The sequence below is a fragment of the Olea europaea genome, chromosome 16 (genome assembly GCF_002742605.1).
Source record: "Olea europaea var. sylvestris chromosome 16, O_europaea_v1, whole genome shotgun sequence".
NCBI lineage: Eukaryota > Viridiplantae > Streptophyta > Magnoliopsida > Lamiales > Oleaceae > Olea > Olea europaea.
The window spans coordinates 8,758,575-8,777,078 of NC_036252.1; the positions used below are offsets into that span (position 1 = coordinate 8,758,575).

General features: G+C 43.3%; 1 protein-coding gene across 1 annotated transcript; it reads left to right on the forward strand.

Moving 5' to 3' along the window:
• Nucleotides 1-5,338: 5,338 nt before the first annotated feature.
• Nucleotides 5,339-5,989, forward strand: LOC111412596 (early nodulin-like protein 1). Its single transcript, XM_023043533.1, has 2 exons — nt 5,339-5,353; nt 5,609-5,989. Exons 1-2 carry the CDS (start codon nt 5,339-5,341, stop codon nt 5,987-5,989), a joined length of 396 nt encoding a protein of 131 aa, XP_022899301.1.
• Nucleotides 5,990-18,504: the final 12,515 nt, after the last annotated feature.

The following is an 18,504-nucleotide window of genomic DNA, read 5'->3' on the forward strand; positions in this document are numbered from 1 at the left end:
ATGTCCTTACCTACATTTAACGGCTCCCAAAATTTTACCACACACCTATAACATATATGTGAAGATAATCAGATCATAAAGTTGTGACAAATGAAGTGTTTGGAGCTTCAAAAATAGTCAATTTTCCACTACACCAAATCAGGCAGTTTTTCCCTTTGACTGTTTTCGGTTTCCATTTTATTATTATGATACCAACAGAATTCTAGGGCATTAAAATCATTTCTACACTCCCTACTGACATATAAAAACGTTCATATTGATATATATAAGTTAAACACTAAGTATCATCCCAAAATCAAGGTATAAATCACTCAATCCAGCAATTCCTCATCTCTGTCCAGATTACTTTCTTTCAAATTCTTGCAATAAATTACCCCTATATAGGCATCATAACATCATTAACAACACTCCAACTTAATCAAAAAAAAGTTCAGATGTTCAAGAAATCATAAACCCCTTAAGAAATAATAGAAACAAACCTCAAAACTGTGGAGTAACAAGGCTGTTCCGAAATTCCAGCTTCTTGTTTCTGTTTCTCTTTGACTGTTTCACCCTCTTTTCACTTGGAATCACTTAGGGAAGAGTTAAGGGAGTTAATATACTATCTAGGAGGTAAATGAGTGGTCTTCAAATGGTTGAAGTCGTGCATATTACTTAAGGATTAAGAATATTATGGGCTGCAGCCACCTCAAGCAATCAAGGTGAGTCACTAAGCTGGAGCTGTCATCTTGGCTGCAATACTTGACTTTTATACCATTATTTTTGTGTCCATTTATGATATTTAAGATATATATTCATCCTATATTAAGTCCTTGGGGATTAGACACGAAATTTATGCCTTAAGGTTGAAGCAATTATATATTAAAGTGAAAAGTCCCCTAGCATGAGCTGTCCAAGTAGGAGGTGGCTTCTTGCAGCCAACTTTGACTTCTCCCTTGCACCACATGGAGCTATATGTGACTTAAAAGAGTTATAAATATCTTGTGTAAAGTTCTAAGGACTTATAGGACATGTTGGAGGCTTAAGGTTGAAGGAATTAGAGGTTAAAGTGGCAAGTCGTCACATGTTAAGTAGGTGTTGTCTCCTTTGATTAAATTCTGATTTTACATCTATCCTTGCAGGTATAAATCAAGTGTCGTTGGTTTATTTTGATGTGCTTACAATCTATTTCACTTGCATTAAGATCCCAAAGTATTTTATAGATCTAATTCCTCAACTGTTCACTTAATTTCTTACCCGATTCTCAACCGATTTCAACAATTCGCACCTCAATATTTATAATGTCATATGAGACATATATTATTACGTTGTGATAATGTCACTTCATCCCTCATATCCCAAATATGTGAATTACCTATCTAGGGTTTAAGGTGACCTCAATTAGCCGAATGGAAAGCTTGAACCTTCGTTGATACAAATTTTTGGCCTTTCAAATATTACATTACTTACCAAGCCAATCTCCAACATTTAGTTAATCTAACTTTCTATTATAGCTCAACATATATTCACCACCTAGATCGAAGAGTCGAAGGTTATCACCATGTAAAGATTTTAAAGCCTTGATGATCAAATGCATCATTTTAAGAGAAGGCAATCAGGAAATTGATACAAATGACAATGTAATTAGCATGGAATGCATGAATCATATTGGCCAAATGTAGAACGTGAAGTTCGGGGTATTACACGTCCCAAATGTGGTCGGGAAGCTTCCTAAACATTGCCTGCATACCGTGCCTACAAACTGCCTAGAAATACCAAAAAATAAGGTTGTACCCCTACCGCGGCCAGGACACGTTCCTGACGTGGCCTGCACACGGTAAAATATATTCGCATTCTATTTTTTAAATGTTGTATAAAATATAACATTCAAATTAACTTGAATTGATATTATATTTCCAGCTCAAGAAGAAGCGTTGATTCACTAGCCACTGGGTAAGAAAGGAGGACACATTTCCTAGTTGGATTTCAACTATTGTCATTGCTTTTCAACACAGTAAGTATCTATTTTCCATTTTATGTTTTAGTTAAAAAAAATTATTGTTTGGCCAGACTTTATTTTTGCAAGCAGAAGAAGTTAGTTTGGAGTAATTTGTTAGCTAAATATTTAAAAAAAAAAAAAAAAGAAAAAAGGAAAAAATAATAAAAAGTCAAGGGAATGCTAATTCATTTCTTGAATTTGTTGAGGGTTCATTGTATGTCTTAGCGATGATGTTGTCAATTATTATGACTTTTTTGCTATCATCCAATAATATATTTATAATCTCTTATATTTTTATGTTCAGGATTCTCAGCAGCCGAGTCAAAATGGTATGTAACACTCTTCTACTAGAAAAGTATTTTTGTTAATAGTAGCTTTGAAAATAAGTGTTCTCTCACAAATTGCCAATTATAACAAGAATTCTTATAATTGCTTTAAGACATAATTCCTAGATGTCTTGCACACAATTATTCAAAACCACAGCTATACATTATGCATATATTCCTTGATCATAATATAAAGTGATTTCCTTTCCTTCAATACTTCCCTAAAGTTGGAGTGTGAATGTCAAGAACTCAAAATTTTCTTTGTCAGTGAAAAACAACTTATTCCAGTGATTTAGTAAATAACCACCTATTTGTTGTCCCATTTCATTGTAGATTATCTCAATTTCCCAACTTTAATTTTTTTTCTTGTACTGTGTGGTAATCAACTCAATGTATTTTGTTCATTCGTGGTACATTGGGTCAAGTATAGACATTCATATGATGAAGTCCTCAATTTCGATCCCTCTCCTTTGTATAAATCCTTTAGCAATAAGTCAAGCCTCACAAACTTCTAGGGTGCTATAAGAATGGTATTTAATTTTGAAGACCCATTGTCTGCTCACCGTGTCCATGACGCGTCCTAGACATGGCCTGCATCCCTGCCACGTCCCGGACATGACCTACACACCATGTCCCAGAAACTGCCTACAAATGCCTAGAAATCGGGCTGTATCCATGCAGTAGCCCCGACGCATCCTGAACATTGCCTGTACACCATATCTAAGACATTGCATCGAAATACGTGAAAATTAGGATGTATCCTTACAGCATTCTGGACATGGCCTACACGCCGTTTCCCAGAAATTGCCTAGAAATGCTTGAAAACCAGGCTGCATCCCTGCCATGGCCTAGACGTGTCCCGAACATTACCTGCACGTCGTGTTCCAGAAACTGCCTAGAAATACCTGAAAGTCAGGATACGTCCCTGTCGTATCCTAGACACGGTGTCGCAGAAAGTGCCTAAAATTGCTTGAAAATCAGGCTTCGTCCCTGCCGTGGGCCATGATCGTCCCGAACATGGACTGCACACCGAGTCCCAAAATTTACTAAGAAATACCTGAAAATCAGGCTGCGTCCCAAACATGGCCGGCACACCATGCCCACAAACTGCCTACAAATGCCTGAAAATTAGGCTGCGTCCCTACCGTGGCTAGGAGGCGTCCCGGACGTGGCCTGCACACTGTGTCCAAAAACTTGCCAAAAATGCCTGAAAATCAGGCCGCGTCCTTGTTGTGGCCCGAACGCATCCCAGTCATGGCCTGCACATCGTGTCCTAGAAATTGCCGAGAAATACCTTAAAATCGGGCTGCGTCCCTATCGCGTCCTGGTCATGGCCTGCACACTGCATCCAAGAAACTGCCTAGAAATGCCTGGAAATCAAGTTGTATCCCTGCCGCGGCCCTGACGCATCCCGGACATTGCCTACACACCGTGTTAAAATGGCTTCACTAAAAATTATTTTTTTATTTTCGGCCGTCGTGTTTTTGTTGTGTGTTCGTTCTGAAGCAAGAGAGTTTGTAAGACGGTGAAAATAATTTATGGGCAGCTCCATCTTCTATTGACAAGTTCAACAAATGGGCTAAGAAAACTCATTTTCAGATTGGGGATTCTTTAGTTCTGAAGCATGATTCGAAGACTAACTCAGTGCTGGAAGTGACCTAGGAAGACTACAAAATCTGCAACAACGACAATCCAATAAAATCACACCATGATGGAGAAACTACAATTTCACTAGAAAAATCTGGTCTGTTTTTCTTCATCAGTGGGGCTGAAGAACGTTGCCAGAAGGGTCAAAAGCTAGTGGTTATGGTTTTGTCCGATAAACATGGCTCTAGCCACCAATTTACAGTGTAGGCACCTTCTCCTCATCATCATCGTCACCACTACCACGCACCGGCACCAGCCCTGACTAATGGTGGTACTGGTCTTAAAGCGACGGTGGGGTTTATTTGTGGCACTACGACGGTAGGAAGTTTGGTTTCGTTGTGTAGACAGATTTTATTATTCATGTGTTGTAGCGTTAAGCTACATTTTATTTTTATTATTCTTTGTCATGTATATATTTCCTGCTTTTAATTTAAAATTAATTGAAGAAAAACCCTAAACACTATGACCCAGAATCTGCCTAGAAATACCTGAAAGTTAGACTGCATCCCTGCCGTGGCCATGACGCGTCCCGGACTTGGCCGGCACAACAAGTCCCAAAAATTACCTAGAAATGCCTGAAAATCAGGTTGCGTCTCTGTCGTGGCCAGGATGCGTCCCGAACTTGGCCAATGGACCGTGTCCACAAATTGCCTAGAAATGCCTAAAAATCAGGTTGTGTCCCTACCTGGCCAAGAAGCATCCCGTATATGGTACACCGTCCCCAGAAACCACCTAAAATTACCTGAAAATCAAGCTCCGTCCCTGCTGTGGTCCTAACGCATCCTTGACAGGACCTGCACACCGTGACCCAGAAACGAACGAGAAATGCCTGAAAATCAGGTTGTGTCTATGACAAGGCTTGCACACAGTGCCCAAAAATTTCTCAAAAATGCTTGAAATCAGGCTGCGACCCCGCTGTGGCCCGGATGCATCCCGGACGTGGCCTGCACACCATATCCCAAAAACTGCCTAGAAATGCTTGAAAATCAAGCTGCGTCCCTGCCACATCCTAGGCATGGCCTGCACACCGTATCCCAGAAACTACCCACAAATGCCTGGAAATCAGGTTGCATCCCTGCAGTAGCCCCGACGCGTCCCGAACATTGCCTACATACTGTGTCCAAGAAAATGTGTAGAAATACGTGAAAATTAGGATGTGTCCCTATAGCATCATGGACATGGCCTACACACTGTGCCCTCGAAATTGCCTAGAAATGCCTGGAAACCAGGCTGCATCTCTACCGCGGCCCAAACGAGGCCCGAACATGGACTGCATACCGAGTCCCAGAAATTACTTACAAATACTTGAAAATTAGGCTGCGTCCCTACCACAGCTAGGATGCGTCCCGGACATGGCTCGTACACTATGCCCAAAATCATCCCAGAAATGCCTGAAAATCAGGTTACGTCCCTGTCGTGACTCGGACTCGTCCCGATCATGGCCTGCACACCATGTCCCAGAAACTGCCTAGAAATACCTGAAAATTCGGTAGCGTCCCTAACTCGTCTTGGACATGACCTACACACCGTATCTCAAAAATTGCCTAGAAATGCTTGGAAATCAGGTTGCATCCCTACCGCGGCCCAGAAGCGTCCCGAACATTGCCTGCACACCGTGTTAAAATTGCTTCACTCAAAAGTATTTTCTCATTTTCAGCCGTCATGTTTTTCCTGTGTTCTTTCTGAAGTAAGAGAGTTCGTAGTGGGCTATAAAAATAATTTATGGGCAGTTCCATCTTTTGTTGACGAGTTCAACAAATGGGCTAAGAAAACTCATTTTCAGATTGGGGATTCTTTAGTTCTGAAGTATAATTCCAAGACTTATTCAGTGCTGGAAGTGAACGAGGAAGACTACAAAATCTGCAACAACGCCAATCCAATAAAATCACACAATGATAGAGAAACTACATTTTCAGTAGAAAAATCATGTCCATTTTTCTTTATCAGTGGAGCTGAAGAACATTGCCAAAAAGGTCAAAGGCTAGAGGTTATGGTTTTGTCCGAAAAAAATGGCTCCAGCCACCAATCTACAGCGTAGGCACCTTCTTCTCATCATCACCGTCACCACTACCATGCATCAATGCCAGCCCCGACTAACGGTTGTACTAGTTTGAAGGCGACGGTGGGGTTTATTTGTGGCATTGCGACGGTGGGAAGTTTGGTTCCGTTGTGTGGAATAGTTTTATTACTCATGGGTTGTAACTTTGAGCTACCTTTTATTTTTATTATTTTTTGTCATGTATATATTACTTGTTTTTCATTCAAAATTAATTTTAAAAAAAAAACCTAAACCCCAAACCCTATGACCCAGAAACTATCTAGAATTGCCTGAAGATCAGGCTGCATCCTTGTCGTGGCCATGACGCGTCCCAGACTTGACCTGCACACCGAGTCCTAAAATTGCCTAGAAATAGCTAAAAATCAGGCGTCGTCCCTGCTGCAGTCAGGATGCATCCCGGACTTGGCCAGCACACCGTACCCACAAACTGCCTAGAAATGCCTGAAAATCAGGCTGCATCCTTACCTGCCCAGGAGGCGTCCCGAAAATGGTCGGTACATCGGGCCCAAAAACTGCCCGAAATTGCCTAAAAATCAAGCTCCATCCCTGCCCTGGCCATGACGCGTCCCGGACATGGCCTGCATACTATGACCCGGAAACTGACAAGAAATGCCTAAAAATCAGGCTGCATCTAGGACATGGTCTGCACACCGTGCCCAAAATCTCCCCAAAAATGCCCGAAAATCAGGCTGCGTCCCTGGTGTGGCCCGGACGCATCCCGAACATGGCCTGCACATAGTGTCCCAGAAACTGCCTAGAAATGCCTGAAAATCAGGCTACGTCCCTGCCACTTCCTGGACATAGCCTGCACACCGTGACCTAAAAACTGCCTAGAAATGCCTAAAAATCAGGCTGTATCCCTGCACCAGCCCCGACGCGTCCTGGACATTGCCTGCACATTGTGTCCAAGAAATTGACTTGAAAAACATGAAAATCAGATGTGTCCCTACAGCATCCTAGACATGGCCAACACATTGTGTCCCAAAAACTGCCTAGAAATGCCAGAAAACCAGGCCCTATCCCTGCCGTGGCCCAGACTTGACCCGGACATTGCTTGCACACCGTGTTCCAGAAATTGCATAAAAATAACTAAAAGTCAAGATACGTCCGTGTCGCAACCTGAAGATGGCCTGCACACCGTGTCCCAGAATTGCCAAAAATTACCTAAAATCAGGCTCCGTCCCTGTGGTGGTCATGACACGTCCCGGACATGACCTGCACACCGAGCCCTAGAAATTGTCAAGAAATGTCAGAAAATCAGGTTGTGTCTAGGACATGGCCTGCATACCTTGCCCAAAAACTTCCCAGAAATGCCAGAAAATTAGGCCGCGTCCCTACTGTGACCCGGACATGGCCTGCACATCGTGTCCTAGAAACTGCCCAGAAAGGCTTGAAAATCAGGTTGTGCCCTATCGCATCCTAGCCATGGCATGCACATCGTGTCCCAGAAACTACCTAGAAATGTATGAAAATCAGGTTGCATCCCTGCAGTAGCCCTAATGCATCCTAGACATTGCCTGCACATCGTGTCCAAGAAATTGACTAGAAATATGTGAAAATCAGGATGTATCCCTAGAGCATCCTAGACATGGCCTCCACATTGTATCCCGAAAATTGCCTAGAAATACCTAAAAACCAAGCTGCATCCCTGTCGCGGCCTTGACGCGTCCCGTAAATTGCATGCACATCGTGTTCCAAAAACTGCCAAAAAATACCTAAAAGTCAAGATACGTCCCTATCGCATCCTTGAGATGGCCTGCACACCGTGTCCCAGAAACTGTAAAAAAAAGCCTGAAAATTAGTCTCCGTCCCTGTTGTGCGCATGACACGTCCCGAACATGGCCTGCACATTAAGTCCCAGAAAATTGTCAAGAAATGCCAAAAAACCAGGTTGCATCCCTGCCGCGGCCAAGACGCATCCCGGACATGGCCTGCACACCGTGTCCTAAAAACTGCCTAGAAATGACTGAAAATCAGGCTGCATCCTACAGCAGCCCCGACGCGTCTTGGACATTGCCTGCACATCGTGTCCAAGAAATTGACTAGAAAAACATGAAAATCAGATGTGTCCTGTAGCATCCTAGACATGGCCAGCACATCGTATCCCAAAAACTGCCTAGAAATGCCTGAAAACCAAGCCCTATCCTTGTTGCAGCCCAGACGCGACCCGGACATTGCATGCACACCGTGTTCCAGAAATTGCATAAAAATAACTAAAAGTCAGGATATGCCCCTATCACAACCTGGAGATGGCCTGCACACCGTGTCCCAGAATTGAAAATTACCTAAAAATCAGGCTCCGTCCCTGTCGTGGTCATGACGCATCCCGGACATGACCTGCAAATTGAGTCCTAGAAATTGTCAAGAAATGCCAGAAAATCAGACTGCATCTAGGACATGGCCTGCACATCGTGCCCAAAAACTTCCCAGAAATGCCAGAAAATTAGGCCGCGTCCCTACTGTGGTCAAGACACATCCCGAACATCACCTTCACATCGTGTCCTAGAAACTGCCCAAAAATGCTTGAAAATCAGGTTGCATCCCTGTCGCATCCTGGACACGGCATGCACACCGTGTCCCAAAAACTACCTAGAAATATCCGAAAATCAGGTTGCATTCCTCCAGCAGCCCTGATGCGTCTTGGACACTGCCTGCACATCGGGTCCAAGAAATTGACTAGAGATACGTGAAAATCAGGATGTATCCCCGTAGCATCCTAGACATGGCCTACACATCGTGTCTCAAAAATTGCCTAGAAATGGCTGGAAACCCGCGGCCCTGACGCCTCCCAGACATTGCTTGCACATCGTGTTCCAGAAACTACCAAAAAATACCTGAAAGACAGGATACGTCCCTGTCGCATCCTTGAGATGGCCTGCACACCGTGTCCCAAAAACTGCAAAAAAATGCCTGAAAATCAGTCTCTGTCCCTATTGTGGCCATGACGCATCCCGAACATGGCCTGCACATCAAGTTCCAGAAATTGTCAAGAAATGCTAGAAAATCAGGCTACGTCCCTACCACAGCCAGGACGCGTCCCGGACATGACCTGCACAACGTACCCACAAATTGCCTACAAATGCCTGAAAATCAGGTTGTGCCCCCTACTACGAAAAGGAGGCATCCCGAAAGTGGCCTGCACATGGTGCCCAAAAACTTTCGAAAAATGCCTGAAAATTAGGCTGGGACCCTACCGTGGCCCAGACGCGTCCCGGTCATGGCCTGCACACCTTGTCACAGAAACTGCCTAGAAATGCCAGAAAATCAAGTTGCGTCCCTTACACTCCTGGACATGGCTTGCACACTATGCCCCAAAAACTGCCTAGAAATGCCTGGAACTCGTCCTAGACAATGCTTGCAAATCATTCCCTAGAAAACTGCATAGAAATACATGAAAATAAGGATACGTCCCTACTACATCCTGGACATGGCTTTCACATTGTGACCCAGAAACTGCCTAGAAATGACTAAAAATAATGCTACGTCCCTATCGCGATAGGATGCGTCCAAGACATGGCCTGCACACAATGCCCAAAAACTGCCCATAAATGCCTGAAAATCAAGTAGCGTCCCTACCTTGGCCATGTCGCTTCCTGGACATGGCCTGCACACCGAGTCCTCGAAATTGCCTAGAAATGCTTGAAGATCAAGCTGCGTCCCTAACACGGCCAGGACGCGTCCCGGACATGACATGCACACTGTTCCAAAAAATTGCCATAAAATACCTGAAAATCAGGCTATGTCCCTACCACGGCCCGGACGTATCCCTGACATGGCCTACCCATCATGCCCAGAAGTGCCTGAAAATTAGGCTATGTCCATACCATGTTTTGGACATGGCCCATACAACGTGCCCTAGAAACTGCCTAGAAATGCCTGAAAATCAGGTTGGGTGCCAGTTGCAACCTGGACATGGCCTGCACATCATGTCCTGTGAACTGCCTAGAAATGCCTAGCAATCAAGTTACGTCCCTGTCGCAACCCAGATGTATCCCGAACAGGGCCTACACACCGCTTCCCAAAAATTGCCTAGAAATACATAAAAATCAGGCGGCATCCCAACCGTATCCTGGACATTGCCTGCACAATGCTTAGAAATCAAGTTGTCTAAAAACTGTCTAGACATGCTTAGAAATCAAGTTGCGTTCCTGCAGCGATCAGGACGCATCCCGGACATGACCTGTACACTGTGCCCAAAAACTGCCTTGAAATGCCTAAAAATGAGGCTCCATCCTAGACATGGCTCAGACGCGTCCTGGACATGGCCTGCACACCTTGACCCAAATACTATCTTGAAATGCCTGAAAATCAGGCTGCATCCCGGACATGGCCTGCACACAGTACCCAAAAACTGTGGAAAAATGCTTGAAAATCAGGCTGCGTCCCTATCGTGACCATGACTTATCCAGAATATGGCCTACACACCGTGTCCCAGAAACTGCCTAGAATACTTGGGAATGTGTCTGCGCCTCTGACATGGCCTGTACACCGTTCTTCCTTCATTTGGCTAAAAATATGCTTACGTCCCTAAAGTGGCCAGGAAGCGTCCTAAACATTGCCTACATACCGTGCCCACAAACTGCCTAGAGATGCTTGAAAATAAGGCTGCATCCTTGTCACGACAGGACGCGTCCCGGACATGGCCTACACACCGTGCCCACAAACTGCCTAGAAATGCCTGAAAATCAGGTTGCGTCCCTGCCGCAACAAGGACGGGTCCCCAACATGGCCTGCACATTGTGTCCCAAAAATTATCTAGGAATGCCTGAAAATAAGCCTATATCCTGGACATGTCCTGCGCACCGTGTACCTGAAACCCTAAACCCTAAACCCCAAACCCCAAACTGTAAGCCTTAAGCCCTAAGCCCTAAACCCTGAAACCTGGACCCTGGACCGTGAACCCTAAAACTTGGACGCTGAACCCTGAACCCTAGACCTTGAACCCTAAACCCTAATCCTTTCTATTCTATTGTCTACAAAATTACTCAAATTTTATTTGAAAATCTTTTGGTTTTTCGCTTAAAATGGCTACACTCAAAAATATTTTCTTATTTTCAATCGTCGTGTTTTTGCTGTGTGTTCTTTTTGAAGCAAGAGAGTTCGTAGTAGGCGTTGAAAATAATTTATGGGCAGTCCCATCTTCTGTTGACGAGTTCAACAAATGGGCTGGGAAAACTCATTTTCAGATTGGGCATTCTTTAGCTCTAAAGTATGATTCCAAGACTGATTCAGTGCTGGAAGTGACCGATAAAAACTAAAAAATTTGAACAACGCCAATCCAATAAAATAACACCATGATGGAGAAACTACAATTTCACTAGAAAAATTAGGTCCATTTTTCTTCATCAGTGGAGCTGAAGAACATTGCTAGAAGGGTCAAAAGCTAGATGTTATGGTTCTGTCCGATAAACATCGCTCCGGCCACCAATCTACAGCATGGGCACCTTCTCTTCATCATCACCATCACCACTACCACGCACCTGCACCAGCCCTGACTAACGACGGCACTGGTCTGAAGGTAGCGGAGGGGTTTATTTGTAGCACTGTGACGGTGGGAAGTTTGGTTTTGTTGTGTAGACAAGTTTTATTATTCATGGGTTGTAACGTTGAGCTACATTTTATTTTCATTATTCTTTGTCACGTATATATTTCCTGCTTTTAACTCTAAATTAATTAAAAAATGCAAAACCCTATGATTAAGAAATTGCCTAGAAATCAGGCTGCGTCCCTACCGCGGTCATGACACATCCCAAACTTGCCCTGGACACCGAGTCCCAAAAATTGCCTAAAATGCCTAAAAATTAGGCTGCATCTCTATCGCGGCCAGGATGCGTCCTGGACTTGGCCTGCACACTATGCCCACAAACTGCCAAGAGATGCCTAAAAATCATGCTACGTCCCTACCTGGCCAGGATGCATCCTGGACATGGCCTGTACACCGTGCCTAAAACCTATCCGAAATTACTTGAAAATCATGCTCTATCCTTGCCATGGTACGAACGTGTCCCGGACATGACCTGATCCAGAAACTGACGAGAAATACCTAAAAATTAGGCTGGGTCTAGGACATGGCCGACACACCGCATCCAAAAACTTCCCAGAAATGCTTGAAAATCAAGTTGCGTCCCTACCATGGTCTGGATGCGTCCCGAACATGGCCTGCACACCGTGTCCCAGAAACTACTTAGAAATGCCTGGAAATCAAGCTACGTCCCTACCGTGTCCAGGACATGGCCTATTCAATGTGTCCCAGAAACTGCCTAAAAATGCTTGAAAATCAGGTTGCGTCCCTACCGCGTCCTAGACATGGCCTGCACACAATGTCCCAAAAGCTACCTAGAAATACCTAGACATCAGGCTACATCCCTACCACGGCCCAGACGCATCCCGGACATGGCTGCACATTGCTTCCCAGAAACTACCTAGAAATGCATGAAATAAATGAAAATCAGGTTGCGTCCCTGCCGTATCTTGGACATTGCCTGCACATAGTGTCCTAAAATCTGCCTAGAGATGTCTGGAAATCAAGTTGCATTCCTACCGCGATCAAGACGCGTTCCGATCATGGCCTGCACACCATGCCAAAAAAACTATCCTTAAATGCCTGAAAATCAGGCTCCATCCCTGCCGTGGCTCGGACGTGTCCTGGACATGGCCTACACACCGTAACCTAAAAACTGCCTAGAAATGCCTAAATATCAGGCTGCGCCCCTATCATGGCTAGGATGCATCCTAGACATGGCCTGCACACAGTGCCTAGAAACTGTCAAAAAATGCCTGAAAATCAAGCAGTGTACCTACCGTGGCCTTGATTTGTCCCGAATATAGCCTACACACCGTGTCCCAAAAACTGCCCATAATGCTTGGGAACGTGCCTGTGCCCTTGACATGGCTTGTACACCGTGCCTCCTTTGTTTGGTTGAAAATCTGCTTGCATCCCTAACGTGGTCGGAAAGCGTCCCGAACATTGCCTACACACCGTGCCCACAAGTTTTCTAGAAATGTCTGGAAATCAGGTTGCATCTCTGTCACGCCAAGGACATGTCTCGGACATGGCCTGTACACCGTGCCTAGAGGGCCTGAAAATCATCCTGCGTCCCTGTCGTGTCCTGGACATGGCCTGTACATCGTGTCTCAGAAACTACCTAGAAATGCCTGAACATTAGGTTGTGTCCCTACCAAGTCCGGAACATGGCCTGCACACCGTGTCCTAGAAACTGTCGAGAAATGCCTGGAAATCAAGTTGCATCCCTGACGCGTCCCGAACATGGCCTGCACGTCGCTTCCTAGAAACTGCCTAGAAATATACGAAAATTAGGATGTGTCCCTGCCATATCCTAGACATTGCCTTCACACCGTGTTGTAGAAACTGCCTAAAAATGCCTGAAAATCAGGTTGGGTTCCTATTGCATTCAGGACGCGTCCCGGACATGGCCTGCACACCGTGCCCAAAAACTACCCTGAAATGCCTAAAAATCAGGCTCCATCCCTGCCGTGGCTCTGACATCTCCTAGACCTGGCCTGTATACCGTGACCTAGAAATTGTTTAGAAATGCCTAAAAATTAGGGTACGTCCCTACCGCGACCAGGTTATTTCCCGAACATGGCCTATACACAGTGTCTAGAAACTGTCAAAAAATGCTTGAAATTCAAGCTGAATCCCTGCCATGACCATGACTTATCCCGAATGTGGCCTGCACACCATGTCTTAGAAACTGCCCAGAATGCTTGGGAACGTGCCTGCGTCCCAAACATGGCCTGCACATCGTGCTTCCTTTGTTTGGTTGAAAATCTGCTTGCGTCCCTAACGTGGTCGAGAAGGATCCCAAACATTGCCTGCACACCGTGCTCACAAACTATCTAGATACACCTGAAAATCCCGGACGTGGCCTGTACATTGTGCCCACAAACTTCCTAGAAATGCCTGAAAATCAGGTCCCTACCGTAACCAGGACATGCAAGAACATGACCTACACAGTGTGTCCTAAAAACTACCTAGAAATGTGATGTGATCAAGGAAGCATAAGTACCAAAGTCAAGTCTAGAGTCAACCTCGAGGAAAGATCCGTTGATAGTCGAGGGGTCGATGACGCGATCAAGGGCCAAGCACGTGAATGAGGCGATGGGATTGGTCATCAAAGAAACGGTTGATGAAACAATGTTCGGGATGCAAAATGGAGCAAGTTTCGTGTTGGGTACGAAGGCCAAAGAGTATTGGATCAACGTGTTTAAAGCTGAAGAAAATGGAGCTGGAGCATTAAACCATGCTGTCGCACAGGTCTAAAGTCCTGCAGTCACATACACCCAGCAGAAGTCCCAAAGTCGTAGACCAATTGCACTATGTGACCACATGCTCTAAAGCTATGCGGCCGCATAGGCCAAGTACGAGGTGAATTTTTCCAAATTTTGCATTTTTTTCCTTATTTTCATAGAATTTCATTATTAGTAGATTTTTACCATAATTAGGCTATTGTGAACAAATTTTGCATTATTCTTAGATATTTTTCCTAGTTTACTTAGGATATTTAGGATGGTATAAATACTTTATTCCTTATTATAAAACATTACAAATATGATATTATTGAATATTATTCGTGAGGCATTAATTGCTTTCTCTTGTTCTTTGTTGAACAACTTGGGAACTTATCAAGATTAATCTTCTGGCATTCAAATCAACCGGGTGAGATTCATTTAAATTGTGTAATCAAGAGGTCCGCATATTGTTGGCAATTCGGGTTGCTTGGTTCCAGTTTATTTGGTTTAATCCAAAACCATGTCTTTGGCTTTCTTGGGTTTGATTCTCAATTTGTTGTGGGTTTGGTAGTGATCGCTCTACGTGGGTTCGCATCAGTTGGTATCAGAGCTTAGGCTCCAATTCAAGGTTATATCCCTTTTAAATTCTTGTTGAGTCTTTGTTTCTAGTTTTCTTCGTTCTTTACATTCTTCTGTCCAGTAAAATTCTTGAGTGCTTGATCTGAATTCTTTTTGTCTAAAACTTCAAAAGTTGTTTTTGGGCTCATTTAGAATCCAAAACAACTTCTGTTTCTTATGCTGGTGTCGTAGTTAAAGTCCAGGTCCAAAAAAAAATTTGTATTGTTCATCGTATAGTAATAGAAAAAGAAAAAAAGTAAAAAGTAAAACAGAAGTCAAAAAAGCACCGTTCACGTCCACTGTTCAATTTTTTTAATTTATTTGCAAATTAGTCCCTTATTTTCTTAAATTGTCTTTCTTAGTCCAAATCAATTCAAAAACCACTTTCTTGAATTTCAAAACTTCCAAATTCGAGTCTTTCTTTGTTTTGTAATCTCACTCACATCTGGTTTGGGTTTCATGAGACGAGTTCCTTTGTTGAGTTCCAATTTGTTTTTTGAAGCACGTAGTGAAAGCAACGAGTGGTAAGATTAATTGAGGGTAAAAGCCAAATTGAGTGAATTTTGAGTGAACTTGGTGAGGCAGAAAAAGTTGGATTATAGGATGTTTGACATGGATGGAACACACTCTTAGCAGGGACAATGATCAACTTAACATGATGGGGAAATCGATACTGCAGATAGGAAGGATGATGGGGGACATGAGGGATCGGTTGGATCGATAGGATGTACGGTTAGATAGGCTAATACAATGCCTGCTAATCCTCGACGGGGAGCCAATAATGCACGATGGAATGGAAGGCGGGAAGTTAGGATAGATGATCAGGATGACTTTGAGGCTAATAGTGGATTCGATAAGGATGCACTTGTGGATGTGGAGGTTGGAAGGGTTAAGAATAGAGGCATTAGGCAAGGTGTGAGAGGTAGGAATATTGGTGGAGATGAGTTGGATGGTAATTTGGGAAATATTAAAATGACCACTCATTCTTTCAAAGGGAGTGATCCGGAGGCGTACTTAGAGTGGGAGAAGAAGATTGAGTTGATATTCGACTGCCACAATTACTCGAGGGAGAAAAAGGTGAAAATTAAGATTCCTGAGTTCTCCGATTATGCAATAACTTGGTGGGATCAAGTGGTGACGACGAGGCAGAGGATTGGGGCACAACCTATAAATACTTTGGAGGAGTTGAAGATGTTAATGTGGAAATGGCTTGTACCTAATCACTATTACCCGAAGCTTCATCAACGGTTACAAAATCTATATCAAGACACTAGGAGCGTAGAGGATTACCATAAGAAGATGGAGATGCTTATGATTAGGGCGAACGTGGAAGAGGATAGGAAAGCCACTATGGCTCGATTTTTGAGGGGGTTGAATAAGGACATTTCCAATGTAGTGGAATTGTAACATTATGTGGAGAATGAAGACATGCTACATGTGGCCATGAAGGTGGAAAAGTAATTGAGAGGAAAGGAGGAAGGAGCGAGCAAGACTACACCAAAGGTAGAATCCTAGCCATCAAGAAATCGAGACGTCAAGTGTTTTCATTGCTTGGGAGTTGGACACATTGCTTCACAATGTCCAAATAAAAGAACCATGATTTTGCGAGACAGCGGGGAAGTGGAGACCGAGAGTGAAGGTGAATATGAAGACATACTGGAGTTGGAGGACATTGACGAGGAAAACACCACAGAGTATGCAGTTGGGGAGTTGTTGGTCACGAGGCGAGCACTTAGCGCTCAAATCAAGGCGGATGACTTGGAGCAGCATCGGGAAAATATATTCCACACACGGTGTCACATCAACGGAAAGTTATGTAGTGCAATAATCAATGGTGGAACTTGTACAAACGTAGCTAGCACTATTGTAGTGGAAAATTTGGGATTAACACTATTAAAACATCCTAGACCGTATAGGTTGCAATGGTTAAATGAATGTGGGCAGTTAAGGTGACAAAAGGGTGTTGATTTATTTTCCATTGGGAAGTATCATGATGAGGTGTTATGTGATGTTGTACCTATGCATGCTGGCCCTATTTTGTTTGGGTAACCTTGGCAATATGATAGGAAAACAATGCATGATGGGTATAAAAATAAATATAGTTTTGTGAAAGAGGGAAAGTCATCACTCTTGCACCATTAACACCAACACAAGTGTATGAGGACCAAATCAAATTGAAAAATGAGGAAGAAAAGAGCGTGAGAGAGTTAGAGAAAAAGAGAGAAAATAGTGGGGTGGCCGGTGAGGAAGAAAAAAGAGTGGGGCCACATGAGAGAAAAGAAAGAGAGTCTTCCAAGAGGGGAGAAAAGCCGAAAGTGAATTTCTTTGCAAAAGGGAGTGAATTGACAAAGGCGATAGTGGAGAGACAACCAATGATTCTTTTGGTATTTAAGGAATCACTCCTCAATTTTGAGGAGTCTAACACATACCTAGTTTGGTTACTTCTTTATTGCAGGAATTTGAGGTTGTGTTTCCTGAATGCAAGAAAAGAGGCCTATAGCGTACTTTAGCGAGAAACTAAGTGGGGTAGCTCTAGTTCGAGCCTTGGCCAAAGAGGTAATTTACTAGTTCGAGCTTTATTCTCTAGTTTGTTATTCACGCCGACTATGAATCATTGAAACATTTGCGGGGTTAAGGTAAGTTGAACAAATGACATGCACGTTGGATGGAATTCATAGAGACTTTTCCATATGTCATTCGATATAAACAAGGCAAGGAAAACATAGTATGTAGAACCCCAAATAATTCTAGACACCTTAGTGGCACTAAGACATGAATATTGGATGACTAAAGTATACTTCAAATTTTTAGCCTCATTTGAGACCCATTTTCAGCATAGGAAACATTCGATTTGGTAAATAATATCTCAATAAAAGTTGTAGCTCTTTGAGTTAGTTTTTCAACGCACTTTAAATTACCTCAATCGGATATCGAGAGAAGAAGTTATGATAGAAACACTGAAGGCTATGTAGTGTTAACCGGACTACAACCGGTCGATCGAAACTACCTGAAATGAAACTAGAATTTAAATACTTATTTTCATCAATTATTTTCTCAAAGGGCCACCCACGTTTTTGGCAATAAAAACCTCACTAAATTGAAGCATTTAACCTTAAACTTAAACTTAAATGGCACCCATGTTTTCTCTCTTAAATGAAATTTGACCCTTCATTTGCTTTAAGTTATGGGATATTTACCTATAAATAGAGACCTCATTTCACTCATTTTTCTCACACCAAAAGCAAGAGCTTTTACATACTAAAGAAAGAGTTTCCAAGAGAGAAAAAGAGAGGGAGGAAAACTATTTTTCCTAGAAGTTTAAGAAGTGTCTTCAAGCATCAATTCTCAACGGTTTTCAAACATCCAAGGAGTGCATTTCTTTCAACATCCAAGTTTCATCGAAGTTTTCAATCCAATTTTTGAAAGTTTCAAAAGCATCAATCAAGGTAAGTAGAGGTGCAATGTGTTTAATCGTGTTAAGTTATAAGTTTCGATTCATGTTAATGTTTGTATGTCAAATGGTACTTCGGTACGGCATATCCCTCTATGTTAATGGTTGTATGTCAAATGGTACTCGGGTACGGCATACCCCTCTATGTTGAAGAAATGTTCGTATGTCAAAT